General features: G+C 38.6%; 1 protein-coding gene across 1 annotated transcript; it reads right to left on the minus strand.

Annotated features, from left to right (window-relative positions):
- Positions 1–7,184: 7,184 nt before the first annotated feature.
- Positions 7,185–12,309, minus strand: ETFBETA (electron transfer flavoprotein beta). The gene is made up of 5 exons (XM_086503456.1): positions 12,123–12,309; positions 11,580–11,864; positions 9,976–10,056; positions 9,658–9,752; positions 7,185–7,560 (listed from the first exon to the last, which is right to left on the minus strand). Exons 1-5 carry the CDS (start codon positions 12,189–12,191, stop codon positions 7,335–7,337), a joined length of 756 nt encoding a protein of 251 aa, XP_086359582.1. The 5' UTR covers positions 12,192–12,309; the 3' UTR covers positions 7,185–7,334.
- Positions 12,310–13,422: the final 1,113 nt, after the last annotated feature.

A 13,422-nucleotide genomic window follows, 5' to 3' on the forward strand; every position in this document is an offset into this window, starting at 1 on the left:
CTGCAACCTGCATGTGGCCCTAACTGAACTGTCCTTTGGAAACTTTGAATGCTGCATCTTACCCAAAATATAGCCTCCACAAACATGTTTGACAGGTGCTTTAAGAGTCGGCAAAGAAGCAACAATATCAGATTTTTGCAAACGCAGCAAACTAGCAAAATTTAGATGTCCAAAACTGGCATGCCAAAGTTTTGCATCTGAAATAACCTTAGAATCCACAACTGCATTTGCAAAACTCTACCCACACTTGTCATATAAAGTGAGCTTATACAACCCACGGCATAAAATGTCAGATGCAACAATTTCATCACTGAAACTAAGATCATGTATAGTACATCTGTCATCCACAAATTTGACTAAAAGACCAATTCTAGCAATTGCGGATATAGATTTGTCTTGATCCCAGGTACATACAATGCATCAACAAGTGTGAAAGATATAGACAAAAGATTTGTCTTGATCCCAGGTACATACAATGCATCAACAAGTGTGAAAGAACTATCATTTGTAGCAGTAAGCACAATCTTCCCGACTCCCTTGACAGGGTAAGAGGCATTGTTGGCACAAGTGATTGATTTCCCATGAGGGACATCCTCAAGAGAGACAAACAAGTCACGATGAGAAGTAGTGTTCTTTGTAACACCACCATCAAAGTACCGCACATATGAATCTGCAGCAACAAATAGCATGCATGCATCATGGACAACAGGATTATAAGTGCAATCTACACTAGAAGCCCATTCTGCATCAACATCAACATCACAATCTCCTTACACAAAAGACTCAACAATACCTACATTTGTAGTGGAACCAAGATTAGTGGTGGAACCAGCCTCTTTCTTCTTAGTCTCTTTGGCCTTCAACTTAGGACACTGCTTGATGAAGTGATCATTAGCTTTACAGTAATGGCAACGCATCTTATTTTTGTCCTTATCACCAAAAATTCCAGATGAATTGCTGCCAATAGTAGAAGCATTAGGAACATGTGATTTTCCACTTGCAGAAGAACCATGAGAAGTGGCTGCATTGTTGTTACCACCTCTTCTTTGAGCAACAATAAAAGCCTGTTCAACTGCACCCTGTGTCTAGTCCTGTTTTTTCTGGAAAGTGACTCTTGCAACATCAATCTGCACAATGCATCAAACTTGACAACTTCAGGATTTCCTTGGGTCATAAGTCTCCAAGTACTAGCGAAAATCTGGTAAGAATTTGGCAAGGCATCAAGAACAATCTGCACAAGGGAACTGTCTAATATGACTTCACCTATAGAAATAAGTTTCTCATTGATATCCTTGACACTAGCAAGGAAAGTGTCCATATCATCTTTCTCATCTACTCCAGCTGTTTACGCAGCAATGCAATTTTTGCCTCATTGCGACTTGCATAAAGACCAACCAGAATATCCCAAGCTTGTTTTATAGATTTTGTTGAATGAATGTGGGGAGCAATAGTGCGCTTCACAGAAAATGCAATAAATGCATGAGCATGTGCATCTTTTACATCCCAACGATCTTGCTCAGCCGTAGGCAAAACAACTCTAACAGCAGCAATCCTTGCAATGACCTGCAACATCCACAACATCGCATGTATCCTCAGAACCTGGATGTATATCAGTGCGCTGCACAATGTTCCAAACGCCCTTCGACACAAGAACATGTTGCATCATATAAGCCCACATAGGGTAATGTCTCCATCCAATCTATCCTCAGCAGCAAACATCTTGAACACATCTATATTGTTGTCAGCCATGGTGAATGCTGCACTTGTTGTGAAATCTGCTCGAAAAGAGGAGAAACAGAGTGGGAACAACACGTGCTATATAGCACAAACTGTAGAAGATTGTACGGGACGTGTTATGCAGAAAGCGGCACTGACAGAATTTATGCACAAAATGATGAAATAGCTTGCGCAGTATTGCAAGTAGTAGAAATGGAGGCCGAAATGTGCCCAAAAAAAATCTTAGCAGACCAAGCTCTACAAGTGTACCCAGAATATTTGTCGACCTGCGATCACTCACCAAAGCTCGCTGAAATCAAAGAAAGTGAGCAAGCATGTCCTGGAGTTGCTAGCGACTAAGCCCGGGAGGACGCAACCTGCTCTGATACCAATTGTTGGAATTAGGGTTGCAAGAAAACACACACAGCTTGGAGAAGATGAAGGAAGCTCAAGGCACACAATAGAGAGTGTATTATTTAGTGTGCAATGCAAAGATAAGATAGCCCTAGAGTGATGGACGTATATACAATGCACGGGGGAAAAAACCTTTTAGTGAGGGAAAAAATGTGCCGGCGGTCCTAAGTGTGTTCACACACATCACTACCACATGTATATGGTAGCATCTATCACTATTTTATGAATATAAAAAATAGAAAGAGCTCAAGCTCTTTACTATTTTTATTATATATAAGCTCATTCTAAATACTTCACAAAAATAGAGATAGATTATGAAAAAATTTGTATCATAATATATCTCTATATTATGTATTTAAAAAATAGAAAGAGCTCAAGATCTTTTCTATTTTTAATATATGTAAGCTTAGACCCAAACATTTAGTTAGCACTCTTGATACTTTCAAGGCACCAAAAGTAGTAATTTGTTCTCAAAAAATAAAAACAATTTGTTTAATTTTTCTATACTTTGCACCGCTTGGGGTTAGCCTTGCAATTTGTGCAAAAGTGAGTTGTACTCTGAATGTGAGACAAACGCACACAAAAATTTGTATCCATGGGTATTCTCCTTCAGTGGTGATTCTCCTTCATAGTACTTTTGTATCAATTGATAAGCTATCTACCGGTATACATATTGATCGATAAGCTATGGAGCGATATGTACGTATATATATGAAGAATTATAAAAAGTTGATGTGTCATCAAGTAATACGGTCCAATAATATAATATGGATCAATGTATAATACACCTATTATTCACATATCAAACATTTTGCAAATAACGTATCATGCAACCTAGTCTTTGAGCCTATCAATTGTTATCCATGTCTATACTTAAAATGATTAGAATAATTGTGAGTCCTATTTGGCACAAACCTTAAGGATTTGAAGCGTGAAATTCTAAAAAATAAAAGCAAAAGTTTGAATGCAAGTATGGGACAAAGAGGCTGTGACTTCCTCAGGATTCCTAGTAATTTTTTAAATTTTTTCTTTTTGTAAAAAACCATCTATGACATCATTAAAAGGCCATCACCCCTTTTGATGAGCATGGCTATAATTGCATAAAGTAAAGTTTAGTAAAAAAACAATAAGATTTCATTTAGAAAGGAAATTATTTTTCATTTAAACAATTTAGAAGTAAAAAACTTAGATTTTGTGAGGAAAGAGTAATCTTTTGGATTTTTGCTTTTAGATATTTCCTTAAAGCAATTTAAAGTGAAAATCTCAAATTTTGTGAGGGAAGAGTAATCTTTTAGATTTTCACTTTTAAAAATCTCCTTCAAAAAGCCAATTACTAAAAATGTCAGATTCTTCCCAACAAAGGAGTTCATTCCAATGAGCTAATGTTAGAAAAATAGCACAACATCATTACGAGATTGTACTCTTACCACAATTTTAAATTTAGCCATTAGTCATTTTCCACTCTACTAATTATTAAAAAAATTATGTCACCACATTTTGAGTAACCTAAGAGATACATACTCAATACAATCCCTTTAACCCCTTTAAAAAGGTTTGGATCTATCTAACCAAATAGACCTTAAAAATATAGATTTAGAGTAAGGACTAGTATTTGTGTTTTAGTAGAAAAAAATAACTAGCAAGTGGAGAAAGAAGACCACACCACCACGTTTAATAGAGAAATTCACAAGAATTTATCTGCATAGGTCAAAAAGAGAAAAAGGCTAGAGCTTAGCAAAAATCACTTATTAATATTGAGCCAGGTACTACATTTTATCTAATCTATCAAACGTTCAAAAATGTGAATACAAAAATTATTCGATTTCCAAAACCAGAGGCTTAAGCCAAAAAGGGAGGTGGAAACAAGAGGCCATCATTCCAAGGTCAAACTTAATGCTACACAACCAAGTGATCAGTGAAAACTGGTACTTAAGCATCCATAAGAAGTTATCTCAACATTAATATAGAGCACTTAGTAGAGGTCAACCCTAATGCTATAGGACGCAAGGGTGCCCAATAGGTTTAGTACAAGGTCAAGGGGGAACTTGAAGTAGCTATTACAAAAACCAAAGGTAGAACCCTCAGGTCACACCAAACAGAAAGCATCCAAGAGATAAGGTAGCCATAACCCCACACGCGTCTGAAAATGTTCTACCACCATACTAAACGTAGTGAGCTAGCAACTATTTTGACTAACAACACCACATATTGCCATTGCACACAAGAAGATTTAGAAATTTTCTCATGTAGGAAAACGGAGTCTTTTTCAATGGTTTTCATACAATGCATAACATCATGAGCTTCTACTCAAGAGCCACCGCATACCTAGCTAGGTACGATTGGGGGAAGGGGACCGCCGGCCCGATGGATGCATAACATCATGAGCTTCTGCTCGAGAGCCACTGCATATCTAGCTAGGTATGATTGGGGGCAGGTGGGGGGCCGGCCGTTCCTTGCCCCCAATCGTACCTAGCTAGGTATGCGGTGCCTCCCTCACATAAGCTCATGATGTTGAGGTAAATCACAATGTGGGAATTATTGCAAGAATTTTTCCAAATCTTCTTGTGAATTGGTAAGGCATACTCACCGTCTCCAGGTACTGTAAGTAAGGTAGGCAGGTGCATGTTCTACTATATCCAGATTTCTAGCAGAAAAGCTGATCGAGACCATACACTAGCTTTAGTAAGCCATGGCAGCTCAACACCCCATAGGGGTGATGAATAATAACCACCAAAAGATAGAACCAATGCTCAAAGAAAAGGAAATATAGTGAGACATCACGTATGAGGTTCCACCTGATTCCCACTAGGCCTAGATTTAGCCAAAGGTGAGGGGAGTAAAAGGCTCCATAGGGGAGTTTCCCACCTAAGAAGCTTTTGAAACCTAGGCTTCAACACAATGAGAAACAAGTTATAGTCACCATCAATTCAAACACTTCCATACATGATTACAAGATCTATTCCAATTAAGGCCAAGGAACCTAGCCACGTTTAAGATGTTTAACAAGAGGAGGTATTCACCAAGTATTGTAAAATTTCCCACCATTTAAGGCCTAGTATATCTATGATGTTTATGAAGCATTGAGATGTAAACCGAATGGCAAGATAGTTTTATCTAGAAAAGGCCAATCCTTTTCGTTACTCAACAAACAAAGACCCCAACTTTATCAAGCCAGAAACTGTCTAAGGGAGACATGCTTTGGTTGCCAAGATATTCAAGTATTTAGCATGAGGGAGTAAGTACCAACAACAATATAATGATAATGTGTTTGTGTGTGCATGTTTTCCCAATCTTAGGCACGGTACCCAATGTAAGCAATACTAGGCCCTTGAGTATGGGCCTATCGCCTCATCAATTTGATGAGAGAGTCACAATGATTTTGATTCCAAGCCAATTATTATGCTTGATTGCAAAAGTAATAGTGTCGAGGAGATCAAGTCTAGTAAACCAGTTGTGGCAATATTTAGTGATAAACTGGTAAATTTCTTCAAAGGAAAAAAATTTGGCAATCAAAGGAGGAATATAAAATGAGGTAGAGCATTCCACAAAATGCATTGATGGCCACTTTATATGGTCGGTTACTTTTTTTCTAGACAAATTTTGTAGGGAGAATGTTTAGCTTATCTCTTTTCCATACAAATCTAAGGTGCAAATTCCTAGAGAAAGCACTAAGTAAATATATAGAAAAATTAAGAAAGTATACAAAGGTAGCAAATTCTCTAGAAATGAGTAGGTTCAATTTTTAGAATATCAAGGTAGATATGAGGAAACTCGTTTTAGAAATTCTATTATTAATCCTAAGTTTTACCAAACACCGAGCGAACTTTCCGAGCAAACAAAATACCAAGCGAGCCATACATCTAATCAAAGAAAATATTATTTAAAAAACGTGACTTGTCCACTTGTTTACAAAAGGAAGACTTGATTTTTGAACCCATTTAGGTTTTTTTACTAGTAAGATTTAAGAGAATCCTAGCTTCTTTCTTCTATCAAAGGCTACTTTACAAATCTCAAGCAGAATATTGATGAGCCCAAATTCCCCACTTAGAGAGACGTTTTAATCTGCAAAAATTCTTTACAAGTTTTTTCTTTTCTACACAGATGAGTTCAAATTTTAGAGAGAATTAAATTGAGATAGTTAGTGGTATAATGCCATTAGATGCATCAAAAATCCACCTAAATTGGTATTTATGACTCTTGTGAGTTTTGAAAAAGGACCGATGAGGTTTCCAAAGAGTACTACATTATTCTTCAATGGAAGAAGAAACGGTAATAGGAAACATTTGAGAGGCAAATTCATTGCTAGTGAGTCTGTTATGTGTTGCTAACCAAGCGAGTCTTTTACAAATAATGGTAGCATTATTGGCCTCTTTGTCAAGGCCCACAATGAACCACCAATCGAAAAGGTCATTTTCAAATTATAAACCTTGGGTCGCATTTCCATTTTTTCTACCAAGACCCCCTGTAACGATGAGACACCACCTATTTTTCACTTTAAAAAATTGCTCTTTTTATGTATACCTAAAATTTGCATGCAACAGTTACCTTTGCATGTAAAGTCAACTTGGGTTAAAATTTTGTGACAGAGATCCATGTGAGAGCTTATGCCTCCTAAGAAAACAAATGTCAGCATGTATAAAGCTTACCGAAAAAAGGAATACTTAGTATGTATATATTGTTTGATTGTGTGTGTGTGTGAGAGAGAGAGAGAGAAAGAGAGAGAGTGTTTCTCTGATGTAGTTCAGCCAAGATGTAGCAACTTGAGTGGAGTGAAACCTGTAAACACAAAAGTCTTGACTCATGTTGTACAAGTTGAGATCCACATCGTAGCTTGACCTCTCTAGGTTTCGCGATTTCTAACTTGCAATGAGATAAATCATCAAGAGGTGCAAAATGTCTTAAGTGAATACATCTTGATAGGTTTCTAAAACACTGTATTTTTTTTTTCAAGGAACCATGAAAGTGTGGTTAATATTCAGTTAACATTGAGTTAATAATCAGCTAAATAAATCAATTGATAAGAGTTTACATGTTAGTCATGTCACACAAATCCAGTTCAAAACTATCTTCTTTCCACAAATTGAAATGTTAAATGGACTCTCACAATTAAATTAGCTTGTTCTTGTACATGTATAATTACAATTGACTGGATTTGATTTTTGTATACAAAAAATCAACCTAGAAAATATGTGTTAAATCATTGGCTACAAAACATGAGCCTCATTCTTGAGCTTGTCCAAAAGCTCATCTACTGAAGACAACATCACTCCAGCTTTCCTTTTCGGAGGCTCGATGACTTCGACAATATCGAAGTCTTCCGCTATCTCTACTTGAAGCTCGTCTGGTGTGACCTTCGTAATTGGTTTCTTCTTGGCCTTCATTATATTCGGAAGAGTGGCATACCGTGGCTGATTCAAGCGCAGATCCGTGCTGGCAATTCACCAAAAAAACAAGTATCAAGCAAAGTAAACATGAGGTTGTACTTACTACAGATCTGCGAGGCGTGACACCAGTATGAGAATTTCCTGAAGGTTTCTTAATATATTTGAGTACCACCAGGCTTGAATTAAAGGCCAAAAACAGCATTGCAATCATATCTATGGAATAATTTAACACCATAGAAAGTCAGCAGGTGTGCCATGTGGACATGCATTATATGAGTGAGTGCTTGCCAGCAAAGGTGCCCAGTTCTGAAGGTAAGCTCTACAAAGGATCTGAATGTCAAGACTATGTGGTCTCCAGCTAGCTCTGAAATAATGCTCAAAAGTCTCCACTGAGGATCAAAGAATGTAAATTTCTTGTGAAATTCGGAAGCACTGGTTTGCTTTCAAAAAAGCACAGCTTTGATCCCACTGTAATGGGAGGGCACCACGTCCAACGGAAAAGAATAGACTGAACATACTTTAGATGCTTCAATACAGCTGGACTGAAAGAGAAAACACTGCACACAAGACATTGAGTGGCGGAGTTCCACCCCAAGAGAACACTGGCCCCAAACCATGGCGCCCCTTTCAAAATTTCTTTATATTGTTTCAACTCAGTACAACACCGGCACCACTAAAAGCTTCAAGTCCCAAAAGAATTTGGTCCAAAAGCTGCCAGCATGTGTGTGTGTGTGTGTGCGCGCGCGTACTTTATTTAATTTGGGCCCCATCGGACGGGGCCCCGTAAGTTTGCTGGGGGTTAGGATTATTAATCCTAACCCAACTTTAATGCTGGCCACTTGGTGAGGATCTATAAGTTGGTAAAGACTTCTTCTTCTGCTTTTGCTAGGGTTTAGGCCTCATCGGACGGGATCTGCAAGTTGGCTAGGGTTAGGCTCGAGGAGCCCTAATGGGACTTGAAGCTTTTCATGTAAATTGCTTTTCATGGCCAAGGGCCTTAAAATACATGCCAAGGGCTCACACTCTGGCATGCTTCCATGTCTAAACGATCATACACCACCAAAGAGCTTAAGCTCTTGCAAGCACACACACTCTCTCAACTTTGGCAGAGAACACACGGTAAGAGGCTTCGAATTCTCCTTCTTCATGCATAAAATGAGTGTACAAAATAATTGGGATGCATAAAACTTACTGATCACGGATATAAACAAGCTATCCATAATGCGAACACGTTGAGGTGAGATGATGACCAGGTTGAGAAATCGATGGTCCAACTGTACACTCTCTAGTAAAGCTATGCTGGAGCCAAAGACATATCATGTCTAAGAATAAATGCGGGAATGGTCATGTAGACATATCATGAGTGAGAGTCCGTGTTGAGTTTGACATGTCAACACTCCCCCTCAAGCTGAACTGCATGTCCCATAATCCCAGCATAGTCTGAAGTCTGATCCAAAGGCCTTCGTGAAGATATCCAACTACCTGATCTAATGTGCTGATATAAACCAAGTCATTGTCACTTGCTGCTCCCATAGGAAATGGCAGTGGATTCAATGCATTTGATCCATACATGAAACACACTTGGTTCCTGGCCTGTCTATCTGCATGCGATACTCATCATTAGAGACCACAGGGTTTTAAACGAACACCGAGCCATGGGATCGACGCTGTAGAAGTGCGAGCAAGAATCTCAAGGCATTTAGACGGTTTTAAAAAGGGCAAGCACCACCCTCCCCCCGGACTTGAGGACATAACCTTCCCCTTGGGAGCCATGTGCTCAACACCACTATGCCAAGGAGTGAATGCGGGAGAAACGTACATACCATTAGTGTTCACCATTTCCATATCTTTGACATCTTCCCAACGCTTGTAGTCATCAAGAATCGATAGACGTTGAAGAACATAAAGTCAGCAAAAATTTGGAAATAGTGGGTTCACTATTTCCAAATCTTTGCCATCTTCCAACGCTTGTAGTCATCAAGAATCGATGGATGTTGAAGAAGATAAAAGTCAGGATTTTTTAAAATATTGATAATGCTATGGAAAATTTACCGCCGTGTAAATGTTTTTATTTTGAGCGTGTAAATGTTTTTATTTTGAGATGGTTCTTTGAACTAAAATAACAAGAAAAAGATGTGCTTACGTTATAACCGCCGGGAGACGAAGGCTCAAACTTTCAAGACCTCCATCTACTTCACGCTCTACGTGAACACAATCTTGGGCTTTATTGATAATGACCTGCACAAAAACATCATAGCAAACAACGCACTAAACAACGTTGTATAGAAGAGTAAGTATTTGCTAAAGCAGCACATTAAAGAACATGCTTATTTTAGCCTGGAAAGCAATTAAAAGACTATCTAGTAAATTTGATTCTCAACTTCTTATATAGAATACTTCTGTACAAAGCGAACCATGTTTGCTTTCTTTGATGCATACATGAAAGCTTTTCAGGTCAAACCTTGGATGCGAAGGTTCCTTGTGGCCACTTTAAAATTCCAGCCACCATTTGCCCTGTTTGATTGCAGTCATCATCGATAGCCTGCACATTTAACATAAATTTTGACACTTCAATATGCACATTCTAGCAAAAAGAAAATCCTATCAATATACAATCATATCATCAGGAATGGCTGAGCATATGAGCTAAAACAGGGGCTAAAACACTTGCTATGACACATACAGAAAGAGGATAATGAAGCAAGATAAATTTATTATACATCTTAATCGTCTTTTAAAAACAAATACATAAATAGAAACGAAACAGCAGTTCCTTGCAAGAAACTTTGTACAAGACCTCAGATTTAAATCCATCCACAACAACGACAAGACAATGCAAATAGTTCATTCTTAGATTCAAACTAATATCTTATATCCTGACATAAGCAACAGACTAAAGACTTAATGACTTATTGGCTAAAAAATTCATTCAACCCGGTTCTCCACCATTATGTTCTCCAATTCTTCTCATTCAAAAGAAGAATGGGTCTTGGAGAATGTATATTGCCCCATCCCATCAATTGATGATATTCTAGACAGGTTGCAGTGATCTACTTGTTTGATATCCAAAGTGGATACCTGTAATTCAAGATTGCCAGGACATATCCACAATACTGCTTTCAGGACAGCTATTGGACAATATGAGTTCTTTATGATGCCCTTTGACTTAAGTAATGCTCCTGCAACTTCAAAAAAAATGCTGGACAAGATCTTCATGAGAGATTTTATAGTTGAACAAAACACTGTTTCTGGCTCTCAGAAACAGGGAAATGTTTTGTGACGTTTCGGGGAAATGAAAACGGCGTTTGGGGGTTGTGATATTTTTTTCCCAGATTTTCTCCAATAGTCAAGACACTTCAGACCTTTCAGCTATTTATGATTGCACTGAGCCTTGATTCTTGAGATCGGTTTGGTGTTTTGCTTTCATGATCCATGCAGATGCATGATTGCAGGTCCATTTATGATTTATGGCATATGCAACTATGCTTCTAACTTCTGAAGTATGTACTCTTTTGTTGAAATGGATGTTGGAAGTTGGAACATGTATAGTGCAGGTCCCAAGAACTGGAGTAGTATGCTTCAGACTTTTGACTCTTGATGTGATAACTTATAATTGATTATTGTGAGGTGAACATTGAATGGTCAACTGTATATAATGGTTAATGAAAAATGCTAAGTGTTGTAAGTACTCAATACAGACTATTAAAATGGTTTAACAGTATTGGAGAGTTTTGCCATCCCCTTGCTTGTGTTGTGTCTGAAGGCTTGCTTCAGAATCACATATACCTATGCCGCTTACACATAGAATGACAATACACATAGTTCAAATTTTATTTCCCTTGGAAAGGGCCATAGGACACCAAACAATAACGAGGTTCATGACAAGTTGGTTATGTTGGCAAGCATGTTCTTCAACAAAGACATGATCATCGCAATCATTACACTTACGTAATAAGTGTAAAAATCACAAGGGATAATGCACACACACCACTAGATTTCCTTAATGATCCCATGTGAGAAATAAGTAAACTTTAACAATCGTACGTATGCGGAAAAAAAATTTACCTGTTTTCCCAGAAGCAGAAGCCTTGGATCCTCCTTTTTCACAAGAGCCTGAAGGAGCTTGGCTACTGAAAGAGGATATAAAGCCTTATCCGTTGACACGTGAATTCCGCGGTCAGCACCCATGGCAAGCCCGGTGCGCAACACCTCTGTGCATTTCTCATTTCCCATGCTCACAACAACCACCTCGGACGCTGCACCAGCCTCTTTTATTCGCAGGGCTTCCTCCAAAGCAATCTCACAGAATGGATTCATGGACATCTTGACATTTGTAGTATCCACACCGGTCTGACCAATCAATGTTGCAGAAAATCAATAGACACCCCTAAAAAGGCATGATGTGGAAGTCCTCCTGTCCAACATACCCTTGAACATGCAAACAGACTTTGGTGTGGCGCATATCATAGAGACAGATGCACGCATGCTTGCATTACACGAAAAATGGACGGGTATGCACAAGACAAAGCATATGCTCAACCATATATGTACAAAACCCTGATCACCATGCTAGGACGACAGTATAAACTCTGGAAAAGATGTGCATACCTTATCCGACTTCACACGAATTTTCACAGCGTAGTCAACCACACGCTTGACAGCAACAAGAATTTTCATCTTCTTTTACTCTGCTACTCCAATGAGTATGTACGGTGTGTGTGTATGTGTGTCTCCGCGTGGGAGCGCTAAGAGAGAGGGGGAGAGCCGCTCTGTCGAGCTTTTCAAAATAAGAGAAACGCTGACGTGGCTGAGCTATCGCTTGATATACTTCTTAGAGCGTCTTAAGTTCAAAACCGACCCCATGGTGGGCGCTTTGGGTCCTTGTCGGAAGATGTGGGTATGTGTATGTGTATGTGTGTGTACATATATGTTATGTATATATGTGTGTGTTTGTCTATGTGTGTTTGTACCTATAGAGGGATGTTTTCAATCTTATCCTCAATAAAAGACAAAGGCATCGAGGGGAGAAGGGCGGCCAATCACCCCTCCCCTTTTCTCGCACTTACACGACACCCCTCCCACGTCAGTGTTGACCATGTTGCCCCCTTTACTGTGTTATCAACAGCCCCTGTTGAGCCACCCAAGCAAGGCCCCTTTCTGCCCAATTCTTTGCAACAAAAACAACACATAGCTCAAAACTTTTTGCTTATTAGCGAATTCTCTCACTCTTAACAACATGGAAGGTTGCATGCTTTTGACTTATATCGTGTAAGCATACCACAAATTATCCATGCAATAATAACAAAATAGCATTGAAAAAGATTGCAATCATTTGTAACACATGCAATTCAAAGGTAAGTTTAGGTAATCTTTCTCCCTTTTTGATTAAGTAAGATCGAGACTCATCAAAAATATTAACTATAATTTGCATCACATCATCTTTCCTACATTGAGAATAGCGGAATTAAGAAAACTGTAGTGAGCATTTTTATGAGGATACTTTGAGAAAATAGAGGGTGAACTTGATTAGAGGTAGCAACATAACCATTATACTTAATTAACTTGGCATGAACAATACTTTTCAAGAGAGAGAATTAGAGAACTTGACAACATTTGAGGACCAGATTTATGTGGAGCCGGTCCCCTCTCCAAAAGGCTTTTGTATTATAGCTTCTCCCCTAAAGAGAGACTTAGTACAATACAAGCTTTGTATTCCTTGAGACCTTGATAGTGCAATGAAGATAGAGAGCTTCATGCACCACAATTATGCTCGTAACTTAGCTAAATGAAAGCATTAACTTGTCCTCGCCCTCAGTCTCAAGACCTCAAACACCTTCAAAGGTGGAGAGAGCTAGCAGGGAATGAGGATAGAGAAGAGGAAGAAGAAGTATTCTTACGAGAAAGAAAT

Source organism: Adiantum capillus-veneris, chromosome 27 (assembly GCF_014529385.1).
Source record: "Adiantum capillus-veneris isolate H3 chromosome 27, ASM1452938v2, whole genome shotgun sequence".
NCBI classification, from domain to species: domain Eukaryota; kingdom Viridiplantae; phylum Streptophyta; class Polypodiopsida; order Polypodiales; family Pteridaceae; genus Adiantum; species Adiantum capillus-veneris.